At 38.2% G+C, this 19,384-nt stretch overlaps 1 protein-coding gene across 7 annotated transcripts in view; it reads right to left on the minus strand.

The window, feature by feature from the left end:
• Positions 1 to 216: 216 nt before the first annotated feature.
• LOC149161385 (AP-2 complex subunit sigma) overlaps positions 217 to 19,384 on the minus strand; it is a 75,585-nt gene continuing 56,417 nt past the window's right edge. For 4 of the 7 annotated variants that reach the window (XM_089436988.1, XM_089436987.1, XM_089436983.1 and 1 more), the window contains 2 exons: positions 991 to 1,050; positions 217 to 849 (listed from right to left, as the gene is read on the minus strand). In XM_089436988.1, coding sequence (XP_089293114.1) covers positions 808 to 849; positions 991 to 1,050 — 102 coding nt within the window. In that variant the 3' untranslated portion in view covers positions 217 to 807. The remainder of the gene's footprint in view (positions 850 to 990; positions 1,051 to 19,384) is intronic. The other 3 variants (XM_089436985.1, XM_089436984.1, XM_089436986.1) reach the window with 3 other exon arrangements.

The raw sequence follows: 19,384 nt of genomic DNA on the forward strand, positions 1-19,384 counted from the left end.
ACTCTGGTAAATGTACATACAAAGCCATAGACAACAGCAACTACCTTATTTAATCTATTGCAAGCACCATGGAGAAATTGATCAACAGAGACATCTCATCACTCAGCAAAAACAAATTCAACTTCAGGAATCGAATCTACCACATTCCATAACAGTTGTTTTGGTCTAAGATGACTAGATGTAATTTAAAATATCTAACAAAACAAACTATCAATGTAGCTTCACGAATCTATGTGCATTCAGATTGAAAGAACAAAAAAAAACTCTTGTACACAGGCTGCATGCCCTGCTATAATTCAACCAGCAAAGCAAGTCTATTGTGTATTAATGTCCAGACTCTTTAGGGTGCACATATCTTACACAAAAATGCACAGGTGTTGTGTGCTATATTTTTCAGACATCTACAAGAACAAAATTTATTACAAACCCCATAAAAGGGAGGAAAACAGATGGCAAACCCTCACTACTGTTGGTAATGTAAAATTTCAATTGAAAAAGAGCAGGAAAAAAAATCTATTACATGTGCCGGAAGAGAACAAATGAACCCAACTACTGTCAGCACTATAGAATTCAGGTTGAACATCAAAGCCTGCATACCTCAGAAAAGATGCAACTAATTAAATCAAATCAAATAATAAGGCACTAAACAGAGAAAAACAATGCAGACAATAATGGGGTCATACAATCAAATATTTAAAAAATATGACAATGTTGTCAAACTGCAAGCAGAAACAGCAAAAAAAGAAATAATGCAGGAGGTAATTTTCTGCTACTTAGGAGATGTCACACTTGGATCATGCAAGCTTCTCACTCCTGCCGTTCCAACTCAGTCATTCTTTCAATAATTGCCTAGAATATAATAATAAAAATAAAACGTGTTAATCAAGTTGTTAAAAATCTGCCTGCACCCACACTCATTCCAGCGGTATATGCCTCTGCAAATTTAGAATATAACCAACAGTTATACCTACATGACGAAGTAAATTTTACCTTTTTACTTGTTTCTTGCAACTCCCCTGCAAGGATAAATTCATCCAATATCAAATATACCTGCATGCAAATAAATCCCTTTTCAGTACTCGCTTTCTGTCAGCCTTGGCAAATAAAAAATTATATGCAGCTTACTATCCAATAGTGTATCCTGTGCTTGAAAGGAAATCCCAGTTTGAAAGTTTTAATTGCATAAATTCTGTAAAAAATGCAAGACAACATAGAAATATGGGCACAAACAGCCAAGTTCCTTTTCCTTTTACAGGACATTTGAATAAAGGATGTGTTATTGAAATGAGCCTTGACTACGAGTGGAAAATGCTCAAGGCATGCATGTAGAAGGTTAAGTTGAGAGGATTGTTGAAAAACTCAGACTCATGAATAAATCAATTGGGGTGCAAAATGAACTCAGGAGAAACTCCAGAAAATATTGGCAGACTCAAAAAAGAAAAGGCTAATATTAAAAAAACATATAATTTAATTTTTTCAGTTGAACTAAAATATAACCTTAAAGCAACATCATATAATCGCATTGCCACACAAATCTGCAAAGAAGAGACATATATAAGATGTAAAGGATATACACATTATACATTAACTGTCAGCCACTGCCAAGTCAAAATAATTGTAAAACTATTGCAGAAATCTCTCGCAACACATTGTTTCAACTCCTTGCAATAAAACTCACAATTTTCAAACCACACTGACATCTCAATCTTAGTATTCGGGATTTTCTAAATTCTAGATATGGAAAAGGGTACTGGACTCAGCTTTGCAATTATTCTGAACGCTGAAAGCTCTGTTAAGCTAAAAATAAATCCCGAACTTTTCTCCTTGTGAGGTCCAGTCTACTTCCACCACCCAAAAACCTGAATTTAGATTATTCCTTTTACTTTATAACGTTACAAAGTAGATTAATAAAACTCAAGATCATTAAAATCATTAATTCAAAGTTTTCTCGTTCATCGGGGTTGGGACATGCAAGGGTTCCTTTTTTTTATGTAATGGAGCAATAAATGCTCAAGAACCGGCTGATGGCTAAGCTTTTGTCCATGTGCTAATCTTCATGTCCCTAGCCATCTTTTGCATTTTAACCTTTCTTTCTTTTATTTTGCTGTTGTCATGACATGATCTTTTTGTTTCTTTAGCTGCATCAACCTCCCAGGGCAAAGTTTTCGGGCCTTACCCACATATGTGGCCATATGAGTGCCTAATCCCAAAGAACCAATGTTAAGTTGAACCCAAAGAATGAAGGTGAGATACGGGCTTGTAATTTAAGATGGAAGGTGATAATTATGACATGGTAAGATGGAACTACATTATCTCAATCAAGGCTCCCCATGTAGTGCCCCTCCTATACCCAAAGGGACTTAAGGGAGGTCCCACTGAACTAGGATCAAAATTTAACCCCCCAAATAAGGTGAGAGAACAAGATCATAGTCAAAGTCTGTCAGCGTTCCAGATCACCCCATAATCCCATACTAAACGCCCAAAAACAAACAAGTATGAGCACCCGATTACAAAAAGGCCAAAGTACCTTTTGAGTGGGAGCCCACCTTCGTCCATGTGCTCATACTAGACAGGTGAGAGACAAGTGGCTGATGCAAGTGGCAGAGATATACAGCATATCATCAGCCAGTGGTGTTGTCAAGGGCTGTTTGTTACCTGGCTGACCAGCTGGCTGTCAAGTGTAGGAGTAAAAATTTCTCCTATGGGGTTATCCATTTTTGGTGGGTAACGAGCAAGAAGATGGAACTCTTCCACAGCTGTCCATTTTTGGGACATATTTTCGTTTTGGTTTATATGTATACATGCACGTGTCATATAAAAGGTACTTGTGGGAAATTATTACCTGTGTGTGTGTGGGTGTGCCTTAATAGATCCAACAGAATTTTGGTTTATTCATGTTTTAGACTCGTTTTTGTTTGACACTTCTGGTCAGCACAAGCAAGCTTGCATAATTCCCCGGTATGAGAATTTATTACAATTTGCATCTCACAAATTCACAGCATCTATACTTCAGCTAAGTATCCACGCCTAAGAGGCATCTGTACTTCAGCTAAGCAGCCATGACTAGGAGGCAGAGATGCAAATTCACAGCATCTATACTTCAGCTAAGCATCCACGCCTAAGAGGCATCTATACTTCAGCTAAGCAGCCATGACTAGGAGGCATCTGTACTTCAGCTAAGCAGCCATGACTAGGAGGCATCTGTACTTCAGCTAAGCGGTCACAACAAGGAGGCATCTATTCCCCCAAAGTAACCCAGGAAATGAACCAGGCCACAACCACAATAAACAGCCTGTTACTCAGGCAATCTAGCACACAAGGGATGAACATTCCTCTAGTGGAATTTTAACCTTGGTGGGAGGAAGGCCAACATGTTACACGCCCACTTAACCAACCAACCAATCTATGTTGACTATGTTTCAGATTTTATTCGAAGGGTATTCTGCCTTCGCAGGTGGAGACGTTCTTGATTGCTTGATCAGAATTCAATGCTCCAAAGGTTTTAAAAGTTCCAACAAGGTGATGTTCTCTTTCATATGATATCTATTTTGCTGTTGCTTTGAGATTAATTTGATACATGTTTATGACTATTTCAATTCAATTTATTTATACCATTGAAGTCTGCCATTTGTCATAAATGGCAGATGGGGCTATAAAAAGTACAGAGAAGCAGAAGTGCCAAAGCATCTCCACAAACAGCCTGCTTACACAGGCAATCTAGCACAGAGGGGCTGAACATGCCACTAGTGGAATTTTAACCTTGGTGGGAGGAACACAAACACATCCATTTAACCAACCAACCAAGGCTCATTGACTATGTTTCAGATTTTATTAAAATAGTATTATGCATTCCCGGCATGGACAGGTTCTTGACTGCTTGATAAGAATTCAATGCTCCCAAGGTATTAGAAGTTCCAACAAGGATCAAATAAAATGCTGGGTGATGTTCTCTTCATCTGATATCTATTTTGGTGTTGCTTTGAGATCACTTTCATATACGTTTATGACTATGTTGCACGAAACTTCTAGGAACTCGGCGTTTCAGGCCGTATCCATACCCAAAACTCAGCGGAAACTCGATCATCATGTAATCATCTATGAGAGATAATATAGACTTGGTTTTCCTTTTAAATTGTCATCTATGGGTCTTATTCCCTTTTTTTCTTGCAAGATAATGTGTTATTCCTTGCTTATAAATTTCTTATCATGTTTCGGCCAACGTTTTCATTTTCGAGAGGTGACGTTTCTAAACGTACCCATTTCGGAAACTCCAAAATGTTTCAGCGCTTCGTGCAACTTAGGTTTATTTCTATTTTAATTCAATTTAATTATAATTTTGAAGTCTGTCATTGGTCATAAATGGCAGGTGGAGCTATAAAAAGTACATAGAAGCAGGGGTGCCAAAGCATCCCCTTAAGGACCAATGTTGCAAACATTGGCATCGGGATAAAATAGGCAAGGGTCTGGAAAACCAAAAAATCGAAAAAATCGAGAAAATATCGGTAAAAATCAGCAAACATCAGCAAAGTTAAGATACGACCGAAATATTGGTAGATATCGGCAAACATGGCTAGGCCAAAAAATAGTGATTTCACGATTTTTTGCAATAAAATCGGGAAAAAAACATAGAGAATACAAGAAGAGTGTCAAAACTGATACTATCAAACCCTAAAGGGCCTGAAAGAAATATATGGGTGAGGTTTTGAAGGACATAAGAAAGAAAACCAAAACAGCAACACTGTCAACCATCAGCTTTCTAGCATCCAAGCTCCAGAAGGAATGTGTAATGGGACTCATACTATCCCCCAGCCGTGTATCTCGCAATCTACATCCCCTAGTAGGGCTAGTTCTGGGACCTAGTCGTGCAGTTTTGCTTGTATTGCTTCTTGTGACTAGAACCATGTGGGGACTGGAAGAGGGAATGAGACTGGTGTTAGCAACAGAGGGAAATCTGAAAGAGTTCTATATCTGAGGTAAAGCATCTCACAAAGGAATAGGATGATACATCTGACTCCAGCCACCCCACAGACCGGACACTTACAGGACGATTACCTCTTTCCTTCTTCTGCTCCTGGCATACAGGGGCACCAAGAGACAGGAAGACAGTGGCACCATTTCTGCGGCCAGATCTTCAAGGCCCCAAGTGACCAGCAGTGCTCAGCCAGCAAGACCTGTATGAACATGTTGTCTCAGACTTGGAGAGAGCTCACACAGCACCATCACCAGCCACTTCCAGATCTCAGCCACAGGTGGCACCTTCTAGACAGCAGGAAACACCGCAACTCCCAGCTCTTTCAGGTGATCTAGCCCCTGATATATAAGTGGTTTCTTCCCTATGGCCTCAGATGTTAAGCATCAGTTACAAAGGTTTCTGGCTCAGAGGATGGGTGCAGCCCCTCATTTTCTGGTGACAGTTTTGGGGGGCATCGAGGCTTCCTTCCAGCTTCCTCCTTGAGGGGCATTCTCCCCTGGATTCAGATTCACTTACTTCTGCTTCTGTACCACAGCTTTGTACACTAACCTTACCTTTTTTATTCAAATATCTTTGATGTTGTAGAGTAGATTAAATCTGCTTTTATCTTGCTTTTATAGAAGTGGCATGTGCACTCCCACTTTATATGCACATAGATATACTTAGTGATCCCATTCTAATATTTGCTAAGTTACCAGGATACCGATACGGATACAGATCAGCCAGATTTTTGAAAAGTCGGGATCTGGATATGGAAGGGAAATAGCAAGTACAAACAAAAAATATGTATATTTATAATAAAAAGAGTAAAAATAAAGTCAAGAATCAAAACCAGTCAGAAATCACACAAGTAGAACTAGAAGTTACCACCAAAACCAGAAAAGAGAGATTTCATAGTACATTTAGCCATCCATGTACCATGACTGATTTTGATAAGTTAAACCGTCATCGATTACTGATAATTTTCAAGATGATTTCAGCATGAGCATGTAACTGGTCATAACAGCTTTTCTGAGAGCCACTGCCAAATGTCCATATCAGCAGTGAATATAGTGGTTTTCTTGAAGGCATTGGCAAGACTAAATAACAGTGTCAGTGAAGTGCGCAACATAGCACATAAGAACAGATCAGATATTGACTGCAGAGCTTGACCATGATGATAGATCAAACCTTGAGAGCAAACCTTGATAGAGCAGACCTTCATAGATCAGACCTCAGTAGCAGGTCCATATATAAAGGATAGATCAGACCTTAAGTGGGAGTGGGGTTTAGGATTTTAGCCTTCAGAAGTTTAGGGTTTTTGAAATATTTTTGTTAAGAAAGCAATTTTGGGGGCGATCACTACTGGTCGAAAAAACATTAGAAATTTTGGCATCCATTTCAATTTTAGGACCCATTTCACTTGTCACACGATATGTTTCATGAGCTCAGGATCCATTTCCTTCTCCAGAGGATCCACTTCCATGATAGATGTGGATCCTGCAGACAGACATGGCGGATCTGGTAACACAACGTATTTCTGATCATTTGTTCGACATTTGTTGTCATTTGTGGTCTTATCTCATTTGATCAGAACCTTATACTGTATGAAAATCCTCAGTGGGCCATCAGTGTATGAACAAGCAATGATAACAACCACATATTTCATAATAGTTCGGAAATCTAAAGATGAAGTTTTGACTTGCACTTTCAGATGCACACCATGCAAATGATATGCTCCCTCTGAAAATGATTTGTCTTGACTCTCCATGCATAACAGATGGGAATAATCTCAAAGCTTGGATAGAGGTGCTGTCAAGCTTATGATGGAATCTGGTATATATTCTAAATTTCATCTGACTGTAGAAGTGAAATCAGTGGTGAAGTTTTAAATAGGGGTTATTTTGGCTCATGGACTTTTCTTGGCTCAACCAATGTAGCTTTCAAGTAGCCTTTCTTGATCTATTCTTAGATATCTGCATAATATACTAATATTCCTTTCATGTGCAACAATGGAGCACTCATGGTAGGAGGGGGACCTTATAATATCCAGGTTAAAAATTGGAGAAAAGAAGCTTTAGCATACCTGCTATCCATGTGCCCTATTTAGCAAGTTGCATAGAGCATTGAAGAGCTAAGTAAGAGCATCTATTATGGCCCAAGAGACAGTATGCCATGCAATGAGTCCTGAGTCGTATCAAGCTCAGCTAAAATGATAACAGAGAATTATTTATTTGTTTGTGTGTTGACCTATTTTCCTCAGATACAGGATCCAAACCTCACAACCGTAAAAGAGCTAGGGTGTAACCAGGGTGTGAAAGAGGCACAACTTAGCCTGAAGATCCTGACATTAAATCTGGAAACATTGTCCCTAAGGTTGTTACCACCGCAAATGCTCTGGAACACGTTGATTCTGTGTTTTCAGGATCAAATTGAGGAATGGACAAGAAAACATGAATCATAATACATCACTTCAAGATAACATCTATCTCCTATCCTTTCAAGGTGAGGATAGTATTGAATGCCTCTTTCTTAGAATTGAAGGAAGTAATGTCATTAAATTGTTGAACTGAAGACAATGGTTATCACAAAATGAGGTCCAAGTGTGCAGTAATTTTTGGAGTCCTACAACTGTGTGGGATAAGAGGACAATGTCACCCAAGAATAGTAAAAGGATGTGGGCCCCAAAAAAGAAAGCAACCATCTAATCCTCCTATAGACTTTAAAATGAGATCTAATTCTTCAAATGATGCATCTTTCTTTAAAATGTTGACAAAAATAATGCCACTGAAAATTGACCTTGAAATCATGGTTATCACAATATGAGCTCAATCCCATTGTTTTTGTAATCCTACAATTGTGTAGGATGAAAGGTCAAAGAAAGCTATCACCTAATCCTCATACATATTTTAAAATGTGATGTTCTAATTCATCAAAATAAAACCCAATTTGTGGGGGTTAATGTGGACATCATTGTATGGTATCATTTATGTCCTTTGTGCTTCAAATCTTGGTACGAACTATACCAATAATGATCTCATAGAAATTCATACCAAATGTTACCAGACTCTAAATCGGCAAAAAAATGACGAGACAAAAAAGCGAAGAGTTTGAATCAGACCCCGAATAAATCAGGAAAAACTCGACAAGTACAATATATATATATATATATACAGTTGTCCAGCAGCATCAGTGGATGGCCTTAGATGGGATTACGTTGTCCTCATATAGCTTTGTTTGTCACTTCCAGTCAACTGGAAGAGAACAAACTAGCTCAAACAAGCAGAAAAATAGAGACAAAAAATTAACTTAATAGACAAACTGCCATGATCTGTCCCTGATTCAAATCATGATCACTACTAAAATCACAATTTTGATTTGCATTCACCACATCAAGCTTGATCAATGCAAATTTGACTAAGTGAATTTGGCTGGAGGCCAATCCAATTCAAACTCTGAAAATCGCAATTTAAAGTGAAATTTCCATTTCACTGGTAAAAACCTTATGATTTTCAAACAGCAGTTTTATTGGCATTGTATCAACAGCTTTGCACAAGTCCATAGAGCAGCAATATTAAAGATTAAAGCTTTGCTTGCTTTTGCTTCTTTGAAAATGGTTTGCAAGATTAAAAATGTAGCCAAAGTGTAGTGATTCCTTCTAAAAGCCACCACCTGATCTTTGGCCTGCGACTTATTCCACACTGCCTGTTTGGAGATGTAGTCATCTAGAGCAGTGGAAAGGGTTTTTCCATGATAGTCCAATAATTACCTGATTCATTCTGGTTTCTGTATTTGTAAATGGGATGAAACCTTTGAGAGGCCCAGGAGGGAGTGGGAGGAAAGCAAAGGAGACGATGCAAATCCTCGTCTAAAACTTTTGGTGAAGACTTTAACCTTGAAGCCTTACCATGGAATGTTAGGAGGCTATGCCCCAGTCACCTACATTCATTTAGTTAATTGACCACTACAGCAATTCCCACACAAAGCAATCTTGAGCCCAACTTTAATCCCTTAATGTTTACACTTGACTGTGATATTGATGTTGGTAAATTATTCATTTATAATGAAAATCCAAGGTAATATTATTGCATATTGTTATAAAAATAGCTAAAAGTTTTGAGAATTATGCAAGGTTTACTGATACACTGCCATTCTGAAACAAGATTAAGGGAGGAACCTTTCCTATATTCTTGTTCAATGTGAAAGTGGAGAACTGAAACCAACCTACCTAGCACTTTAGCTCATGTTGAATCACTGCTGAGAAAAATAGCATTGTCTACTAAATAGATGATTGATAAACAAAATGGAAAAGCCTCATTTCTATGAGTTTAATGTGGAAAATGAAGTTGACTTACTGAGGACACTTCTCATGTTGAATTATTACTAGACAAACATCTTGTATATTCTTGATTGACACCATGGTCCAAAACATGTTCCAAATGTTTAAAGTAGGGAGGTGAAGCCAACTCACCAAGCACTCTTCTCATGTCAAATTATCACTAGAGGAAAATAGACGTTTGAAAAGCAACATGGATAAGACTTGGAGTGGATCCACTGCTGGCCCCAGGGAACTTCAACAGTGAACCTGTACCCAGTTCACCACACTCGCCATTGGTCATTAGACTCAGGAGCCCCTGACATCTCTAGCTCCATTGCCAGACCTTACCATCTCACTCACTCATTCCTTTTTAGCAGGCCATTATTATTTTGTATTGTGTTCCAGACTATTGAGTATTTTGTATTATACCATGGTATCTTATATATGTGTTTCGTCATCACTGCCACCCGTTTCTTTCTCTCTATATGTTAGCATATTTTTTTAGGAGATGCACTTGCACTCCCACATTGTAGTCATACTGACTGTACTCTTCTTCAGTCCCATTGACCTACTTTTGTGGTCATCAGTTGAACATTAATAAATTTACTTACTATCACTTTATTGTGGGTAAATGAAGTTAATTCGCCAAGTAATCTTCTCATGTTGAATTATTACAAGAACGCAACAGTTGAGGTTTTAACAAATAAATATTTGATAAGCCCTAAGGTGGAACTCTAATTCTATGAGTTTATTGCTTCCAATTTGTCCAAGTTACTACAATATGAATACAGATCTGGCTTTGGATCCGGATATGGATCTACCAGTTTTTGAAAAGCCAATATCCCAATAAGGTTAAAATGTCAAGTATAAAAAAAATATAAATAGGTTTATAATAAACAAAGACAAGAATGAAAACCACTCAGGAATCACAAGAGTAGAACCACAGGTTATAACCAAAACCAAAAAAGAGAGTTCTCATTCATATTACTATTAGCGACCCATGTACCATAACCATAATTGATTACGGATAATTTTCATGACCATTTCAGCATGAGCATCTAGTAGGTCATCAACACATTTTTGTGAGCCACATCATCATGTCCATATCAACAATGAATCAAGTGGTTTTGTTGGAGTGCATGGCAAGTCTAAATAGCAGTGTCACTAATGTGAGCAACAATGTTGCATATAAGGATAGATCAGACATTGACATCAAATCTTGACCATAATGATAGATCAAACATTGAGAATAAACCTTGATAGATCAGACCTCAAGAGCAGGGCTTGACATAAGGATAGATGAGTCCTTCACAAGGAATGGGGTTTAGGGTTTTAACCTTCAGGATTGTTTTTGGGATACAATGTTAAAAATTCACTGGAAGTTTCAGTATCTGTTTCTTCTCTAGGGGATGGATATGGATCCAAATCTATATCAAATCCACAGAACCTACACACAGAGTTGGCAGATCCGAGAGCACAACAATTTGTGTTTGCAAGCAGATATGTCAATCAGAACCAAACCAGCAGACCCTCCAGACCAGGAACCAGTAAAAAAACTGGTCAACCAAAAATGCATCAAATAAAATTATAAAGAAAACTATATACATTCATGTCATATGAATCCAAACCATTTATGCACAAATAAGCAAAAGTTCTCATTTATATAGCATGTAAGGGTGCACATAACCAAAATGTCACAGAGTAAAATCTATATCTGAATTGAAAATACATCAAAAACAGGGTCTAGATGACCACTAGCATCCAAAAAAAATCATGCTACAACAAATACATACATATCATCAAAATCATTGCCTATTTTGGGATCATCATCATCAATTTCACCCTCTAAGCATTAAAATAAGATAGAAAGAACTTAGCATGTCAAGTCAAAATTTTGTTTGAGTGATGGGGACATTTTTAGTAGGGTCGTGAATCATCATAAGAGGAGTTCAATAATCAATGCCACTAACATCAATGTACATATTAACATAGAATGTCTGGTGCTCTTGATTAAATGCTAGTTCCATACCCTCATACATAACAAATTCCAATGGAAGCATTGCAATCTTGCCAATCCTGAAATCCTAAAAACTGTTAAGTCTGCTGAATTTTGAGTGGGATCTAAAATTCTACTTTCCCCATGTGAATATTAGGGGGTTACAACTCAGCCTAGAGACAAAAAAATTGTCAGTTTCTACCACAGCCAAAATCTGCATTACCAAGCTTCAACCTGCATATGTATTCATTGTCCTGATTTGGGTAAGTTGCCCTTCAAAAGGAAATCTCATGTTGTTAAAATTGGCAACTAGGGCCAAACTCCATGTGGGTCATCTTATTAATGGCAGCTGATATTTTTCATGGATCCCTCTCATCGAGAGGCATAGGATTGATCTAAAAATCATCCGATTCCGATAAGTATTCATGGAAATATGAAATTATTTGTGTTATGGGACAATTCGTCAAGGTCGGCCAGCAACCAAATAAACCCCACTTGTGCTAAACGTTTTAGTATAAATTGAGATGCCTTGAAAGTCATTTGGACACACATCCTCTTGGTGATCTCTTCCTCTCCACTTGTCTTTGGGTTTTGGTGGGAGGAGAGATCTAAAGAGGATACGCTGCCCTGGAGGATGCCCTAGATCCTAACACTATCATGTAGGAGATTTTAACACAGTGAAGGAAGCCTACATAACGCAGCAAGCAGAGATCTAATTGCTGGTCTAAAAGAGAAGCCCTACACTGCCCTATACACAGTTCTATTGGAGAGCCCTACGCTGCCCTAAAAGCAGCCCTATGGAGAAGCTCTATGCTGCCCTAACCGCAGTCCTCCAGGTGATATAAAGGAAGACTATTCAAGCATGCCCCAGTCACAGCCATGGAGGAAGGAAGGTCTGAAAGCGGCTTGTATGACATGGAGAAGAGTGTTGAAGGGTATACGTTGAAGTTTGTCCAGCAAGGCAGCATATGTTAAGACTGTGTTGCTAATAGTACAGTCACTTCGATGGAGAAAACAGTGATGATACATTGAAGCAGCAGATACATTGCAGCAGCATGTTGATGAATGCTGCAGCATAATGGGTACAGCGATGAAGTGTATCATAGCATAATGAAGGGCAGCACAATGGTGAGGTACAGCAGTATATCATCATAGTGCTGCTAGTATAACACATTGGGACAGCAGCATGATACTTAGTGCAGCAAGTACAGCTAGCATGGAAGGGACAGCAAGCATGCTCGGGACAACAAGCAAGCAAGGGACAGCAAACTAGCTAGGTGCAGCAAACACATAGGTCAGTATGGCAACATGGTGCAGCAATGGCACATGATGCAGTACAGTGATGGATACCGTCATGATTGATGAAGCATGATGAGATGTAGCATTGTGATGATCGGTGCAGCATGATGCAGCACGGTGACGTGCAGCATCATGACGAGATGCAGCACAATGATAGGTGAAGGAGTCACCTTGGAGAATCAGTTGAAGCAGCGTGTCTTCAACTGATCTCATGTATCATCTTCTTAGAGATGATCTATGCTTTCATCTAGATAAGTCAAAATGTTGACTTCAGTTGTAAATGTACTATCTCTCTATCTCTCTCTCTCTCTCTCTCTCTCTCTCTCTCTGCTGAACTATTGAAGAACATATAAAAAGAATTGATCAAGGGTTTCCCCACATTGGGGTTTGTCCCTAGCTAGCGCCACATCTTGTGTCCTCTTGTCTTGGCTTGTCTTCTGCGATTTATGTTTATGTTCTATCTGCAGTTTACTTTAATGCTGATGTGATTGCTAATCTGGAAAAGGTATTGAGCTAACTATGAAAATTGAAATAAATTGCTCTAAGCATAGAACATACCTAAACTTAACACATGTCCATAGCTAATGCACTAAGTTTATTATCCTATGCCTAGATAAGACGAGAGAAATTTATTAATGTTAAACAAATGACAAAAAATGATCAGAGGTACACCTCAGTACATAAATGGCAATAGAAAGTGGGAGTACGAAGGCCACTCCTATAAAAGCAGAAATTTGTCAGCTTCTACCACTGCCAAAATCTGTATTTATGCAGATTTAAGCCAGGGTGTTCTGGAAATAAAATCATGCTAAGTGTTTTCCACTGTTGATTCTATTTCCCAAATGAACACATGGTTGCTTCTTGTCCAAAGGCAAATGCTTCTCAAGCGAAAAAAAAAAAAAAAAAGTGGAGGAATCTCAAATCAGCTTGATGGCAGGATCAATGACTGATTACCATTGGGCGTAATCAATCAAGAATAAAGAGTACTCAGCCCAACACATCTGCCACTGACCCTATAATGGGTAAGGAGACAACACTGCCAATCTCCCTTTCTGTCTACACCCCCTAGAGAGAAGTAATCGAGACAGAGGATGGATCATTTGGAAAGGAAAAGGGATCAAATTCCTTTGGTTAAGCCTTCTAGTGAATTGCAGTCAGGAATACCAGAGACTCCAACAAGTTTCAAAGCAGTATGGTTCAAAACCTGCAGAGAAAGGTTGGACATAAAGAAAAATAATAATAAGAAAGGAAGCTCGCCCGACCGTATGATTCTTGGATTGAGAAACCAAAAGAAGTTGTCTCTCCACAAACCATGTAAATCCGCAAACCTGGAACAAAATGTCACTATCTGTAGATTGTGGTGTATTTATCAATTTCCAGTCATTTAGAAAGAAAATGTTTAATAGAACTCATCTAGGGGTCAACAATTGAATACCATGTCTGGATCTGATTCAACATAATTTAGGGGTCAACTGTTGAGACCTAAAAAACAAATAAGCTCAACAGGACACATGTCATAATCTATATCAATTTTATTTTTTAATTAACAATATTTATTTACCAGAAAATAAATTTAATGAGGAGGTGGACATTTTTGTATCAGCTACCTATGGATAAATTAAAATAATAATTAAAAGAGAAAAAATTAAATTTTGGGGTACATCTTGTTAGTATGTTACATGGTAAGTTAGAATCCATAAAAACCTTAAAGTATCTCATTATTATATCTGGTGTTAATCAAGAATATTTTTCTTGTTGGGACAACAACTGATTATGACCATGACAAGTGCCTTGGCATGCTTAAAGTTTTACTTCGGCATGCCCATTTGATTTCAAAGATAATAGAAGACAATTCACCCTTAATACTGTATTGGGCAATGCAATCTTAAAAAAAGGAAACTGGACTAGAACCAGAAAACCAAAACCTTGACCTAGACCAAGAACCTTACTGGAACTGGGGAAAAAATCGGAAAAGAACCAACCATATAAAAAATATGTAAAACATTCAAATTTTAATAAAAGAATTATATATTCATGTACTTCAGTGTAAATCCAAACTATTAGACACCAACTATGTTGAGTTCGATCATGTATATAACATGTAAGGGTCAAAATGGCAGGGGGAAATACATATCTGAACCAAAATACCTGAACATTGAGGCTCTCATTGGCCTCAACAGTTCCCAAAACCACACTACAACATACAATAAAAATCATCATCATCACAAAGCAATCACAAAAGCATTTATCATACTACAATCCTGCAATTCTCCTACCCATAATATGTAGAAGACCAAGTTTGCTCTGTTTTATTTCATAGAGTGTCGAAACGTTCAAACACCATAAAACTAACTCTAGTGAAACTGGAAAAACACCTCAATTGCAACCACCTATAATTTGATTAGACAGGTGTATGGAAATGGACCATGGGAAGACTGGAATATGGTCAGAGGATCTCCTTTCAACCTTACCAATACAAGCCAGTGTTCGAGGTCAGGACCATAACCACTGTTTTATATTCTGAAACAGAAGGAACCAAAATCAGGTTTGTAGATCAAGTTGTAGAGGCCAGGGATGAGATTGTATATTTCTCAGTCGCAACTACTGTGTTTAGAATAAGATAACATAATTATATTAATGTCCAATGGATGACCACAAAAGCAAGTCAATGGGACTGATAAGATAATTTTATTAATGTCTAACAAACGACCACAAACATAGGTCAATGGGACTGAAGAAATGTATAATCAGTATGAATATAAAATGAGAGTGCAAGGGCAGCTCCTTGGAAATGTTGAAGATAACAAAAAGAAACAAGCAGTAGTGCTGCCGTGACACACATATAAAGGACTGTGACACGATACAAAATGTTGAAAACGTAGCGAGCAAGGTCTTCTGGTTTGTGCCTTAGCCAGTGAAGACCTTAAATTGTCTTCATGAGTTAGAATTCAGTGATGGTGAGTTTATTCCCAGTTTATGGGAATAATCATCAAGAGTCCATGCTAGTGTTGGAGGTCGAGTCAAGTGGAAGTATTCATCAATTTGACAATAGGATTGGTTGGCAGCACTGAAACAGGAATCAGCGAATTTGGCGATTAATCGCAAGTGAAAGTCAGCTCAGCCGCTAAACAAGCAGAGTTGGCTCTGCGCGAGTCAAACTCGCATTGACCGAGTTTGACTTGTGGCCAACGCGAGTTTGACTTGTGGCCAACACGAGTTTGAGTCGCGACTTGGCGATCTGTCACGACTTCCCCGACTTAGGCGATTGACTCAGCAAGTTTTTAGGTTAATGAGAAGTCGATTCGCCCGCTGGAGTCTGCCACTTGGATTTCACAATACGCCTGGCAGCTGTGGTTTCCAACTTTCCGTTTCGTTGTGGTAATCGCTATGGTCCCTAGTTTTATTATGAAACGCTGGCGGTTGTGGTTACCAACTTTCCGTTTCGCTATGGTAATCGGCATCGCTGTGGTAACCTGCGTAGGGACCATTTCGTTGGGGTCGGGACTCGGTAATGCTCGGTAATGTTTACACTCAGGTATAATTTGGGATATGATGGTATTTACTATTTAGTATTAGGTTTTAACATGGCTCATCTATTATTAATCCATTGCCATTTCATGTGATGGTTATCGGATATCCTCACTGTGTTTTAAAAGGGCACAGGTACAGTATCAGACTTTTGAAGACCCTTCTTTTGTGATACAAATTACAGTCTATATTCTGACTCATCCCTTGACAAGTCTTGTATTTAGAACCGTGATCTGTGAAGTTAATTTACAAACCAGCTTCGTTGAGTTAACCGTGCATAGGTGTCCTAAATGTAATGCTTGTACTCAGTCTATTTGCTAGCATGTAAAAAGAATCAGGTGCTCCAGAGAAATTTAATCTGAAAAAGAAGTTAGAACCAACAAATCTTAATGACATTTTTAAATTTTTTTATAAAATGATTAGCAGTTCAGGTTCCATTGTTTGCCTGGTCTATAATTGCAGTTTGAAAAATAAGTCTTGACTCTTCAAGGTCCACAGTCAATAGTCACAACGAAATACATGGGATTCTTTAATACTCAGATGATTTAAATTTTAAGATCATTTAAATTTTCACTTATATCAGAATTCTGCATTTTTTATTTTTTATTTTTTTGTCTTTTACAAAAGCCACAAATTAAACAAAAGCCACGTCTTCAAATCTTGATTCTTAACTGAAGCCACAAATTAAACAAAAGCCACATCTTCAAATCTTGATTCTTAACTGAAGCCACAATTTAAACACAAGTCCAAATCAATGACAATGTCGAGGGAGAAGGACTTTGGTTGGGCTTATTATGACAAGATTCCTAGAGACCCCAAGCTCCTTTGTAAATTTTGCAAAGCGAAATGTAGTGGAGACATTTATAGATTCAAGTACCACCTTGCACAGACACCCGGCCATGATATAGGTCTTTGCACACGTTGACGAAAATGTCAAACACCAAGCAACCTTGGCCCTTGATATGTTCAGTCAACATAATGCCAAGAAAGCAAAGCAAAATAAAGAAATAGGAACTCTTGGATTGGACGAAGTTTCTTCCAATACCCCCTTGTCATCTCCCTTTGTTGAATCCTCAATGTCGTTCCCAAGTTTCCCACACATGCCTCCAAGTCCAAGTCAAACTCAAGGCCAAATGAATTATGCTGCATTCAACACTAAATGTGGAAACATAAACAACTTTTTTTCTCCCTGTACAAAACCCGTTTCCCAACCTACCTTGGATGCCATTGATTCTAAAAAATATATCCATAGTCAGGCAAGGAAGGCCATTGCTAACTTTTGGTACTATTCTGACATACCTTTCCTCTGTACCAAAAGTCCTTATTGGCAAGCTATGATTGATGCAGTTGTTGTTGCAGGTCCAAGGTTCAAAGCCCTTACATCAGAGAGCCTTAGGACAGATTTGTTGATAGAGAGTGTTGAAGATGCCATTGTCCTATCTGAGTTTCATTCATCATGGGTAGAAACAGGGTGCACCATCATGAGCGATGGATGGACAGATCAGAGGAATAGAACTTTAATAAATTTCCTTGCATCAAACAAGGTTAAGACTGGCCAACTTATTTGTGAAATGATGGAGGAAGTCGTTCAGGAAGTGGGAGAAGAACATGTTGTACAAATTGTCACCGACAATGCAGCAAATTATATGGTTGCTGGTAGACTTTTTTAGATTAGGCACCCCACTATTTTTTGGACCTCTTGTGCTTCTCATTGCATAGATTTAATGCTTGAGGACATTGGTAAGCTTCATTGGATACATGAGGTTGTGGAGAAGGCAATATTCATAACCAAATACCTATACAACCACACTATTGTCCTAACCACCATTAGAAAATACATTGAAGGTAAAGAAATTGTTCAAACTGCAGTGACTACATTTGCAACAAATTTCATATCTTTGCAATCTATGGTTGAGCAAAAGATAAATCTGAAGAGGATGCTCTTGGGACCTAAGTGGATGGCATCTAAACATTCCAAGGCCCTTGAAGGCATTGAAATTGTTGCACTTTTGTTTAATGACGATTTCTAGAAAGATGCCGAAGAGATTATTGTTGTGATGGAGTCCCTTGTTAGAGTACTCACGTACTTCAAGTCCTTTGACTTTTTCATTTTTAAAATTTCATTTCAAGCTTCTTTTTATTTTCAATGTTTCATATTTCTTTAGATTTGAAAGCTTGAAATTCCAGGATGGTTGATGGTGACAAAACCGCTATGGGTTACATTTATGAGGTGATGAATCTCGCAAAGGAGGCCATCAAAAGGAGATATGGGGATGAGGAGGCAAAGTATATGCCTCTTTGGGACATTATTGATGCCCGTTGGGACAGGAAATTGCATTCCCCCTTACATGTTGTTGGGTACTTCTTAAACCCACAATATTTTTATGATAAGAGCAAATTTAATGAGGATGGGGAGGTTGGCAGAGGACTTATGACATGCATTGAAAGGTGCTTCCCTGATCCAAAATTTCAAAGTCGTGTCTTTGCCCAACTACAGGATTATAGGGTGCCAACTAAATTATTTGCCTATACCAGTGCTATACGAGAAAGGTCTAAGATGTTGCCAAGTACCCTTTGAGGCTTGAAGGCTTCATCAATTCATTAAATTTGTTTAAACTTTATTTTGTATGTTAAATGTTTTATTAAATTTTGTGGTATTTTTAAGTTTTTACTATTTAGTATTTAGTACTTCTACTCACGAAACCTTGCCACTTGCTAGGTCTTTGGTGGCAAATCTTTGGTAGTGATACGCCAAATTTGAAGAGATTCGCCATTCACGACTCTTAAACCAAGCATGCAATGCTTCAGGTTGTGAGCGCAACTGGAGCATGTTTGAGAAAATACATTCTAAAAAGCGCAACCGATTGACACAAAAGTGCTTAAATGACCTTGTTTTTGTCCATTACAATCTACGACTTCGCAAGAAGCAAATACTAGGTGAGAACCTGAATTTGAAGGTTTAATAATCTGATTTGCACTTTAAAGTTCAAAGTTCAAACTTTAATTCACGTTTCAATGTCTCATGATAGTGAAAGGTTTGGATCATTCACCAATCGACCTTGGAGAGATAGATCTGCAAACTACAAATGCAGCAGATTGGGTCCAATTAGAGGAGCCTCCTCCTCTTTTAAGCCTACATGACTTGGAGAACTTTGAGATTCAAGCAAGCGAAGGAGTGGGAGGAATCACTTCTAGTTCTCACTCTTAAGAGTCTAAGACTCTTAGTTACTGATTTTTTTACTGATTAGTATGTAGTTTTTTGTAAACTTTTAGAAGCAGATGCTTCTGGTTC

Source organism: Pinus tabuliformis, chromosome 5_2 (assembly GCF_031772625.1).
Source record: "Pinus tabuliformis cultivar Carrire ecotype Pingquan chromosome 5_2, CPIR1, whole genome shotgun sequence".
Classification (NCBI taxonomy): Eukaryota; Viridiplantae; Streptophyta; class Pinopsida; order Pinales; family Pinaceae; genus Pinus; species Pinus tabuliformis.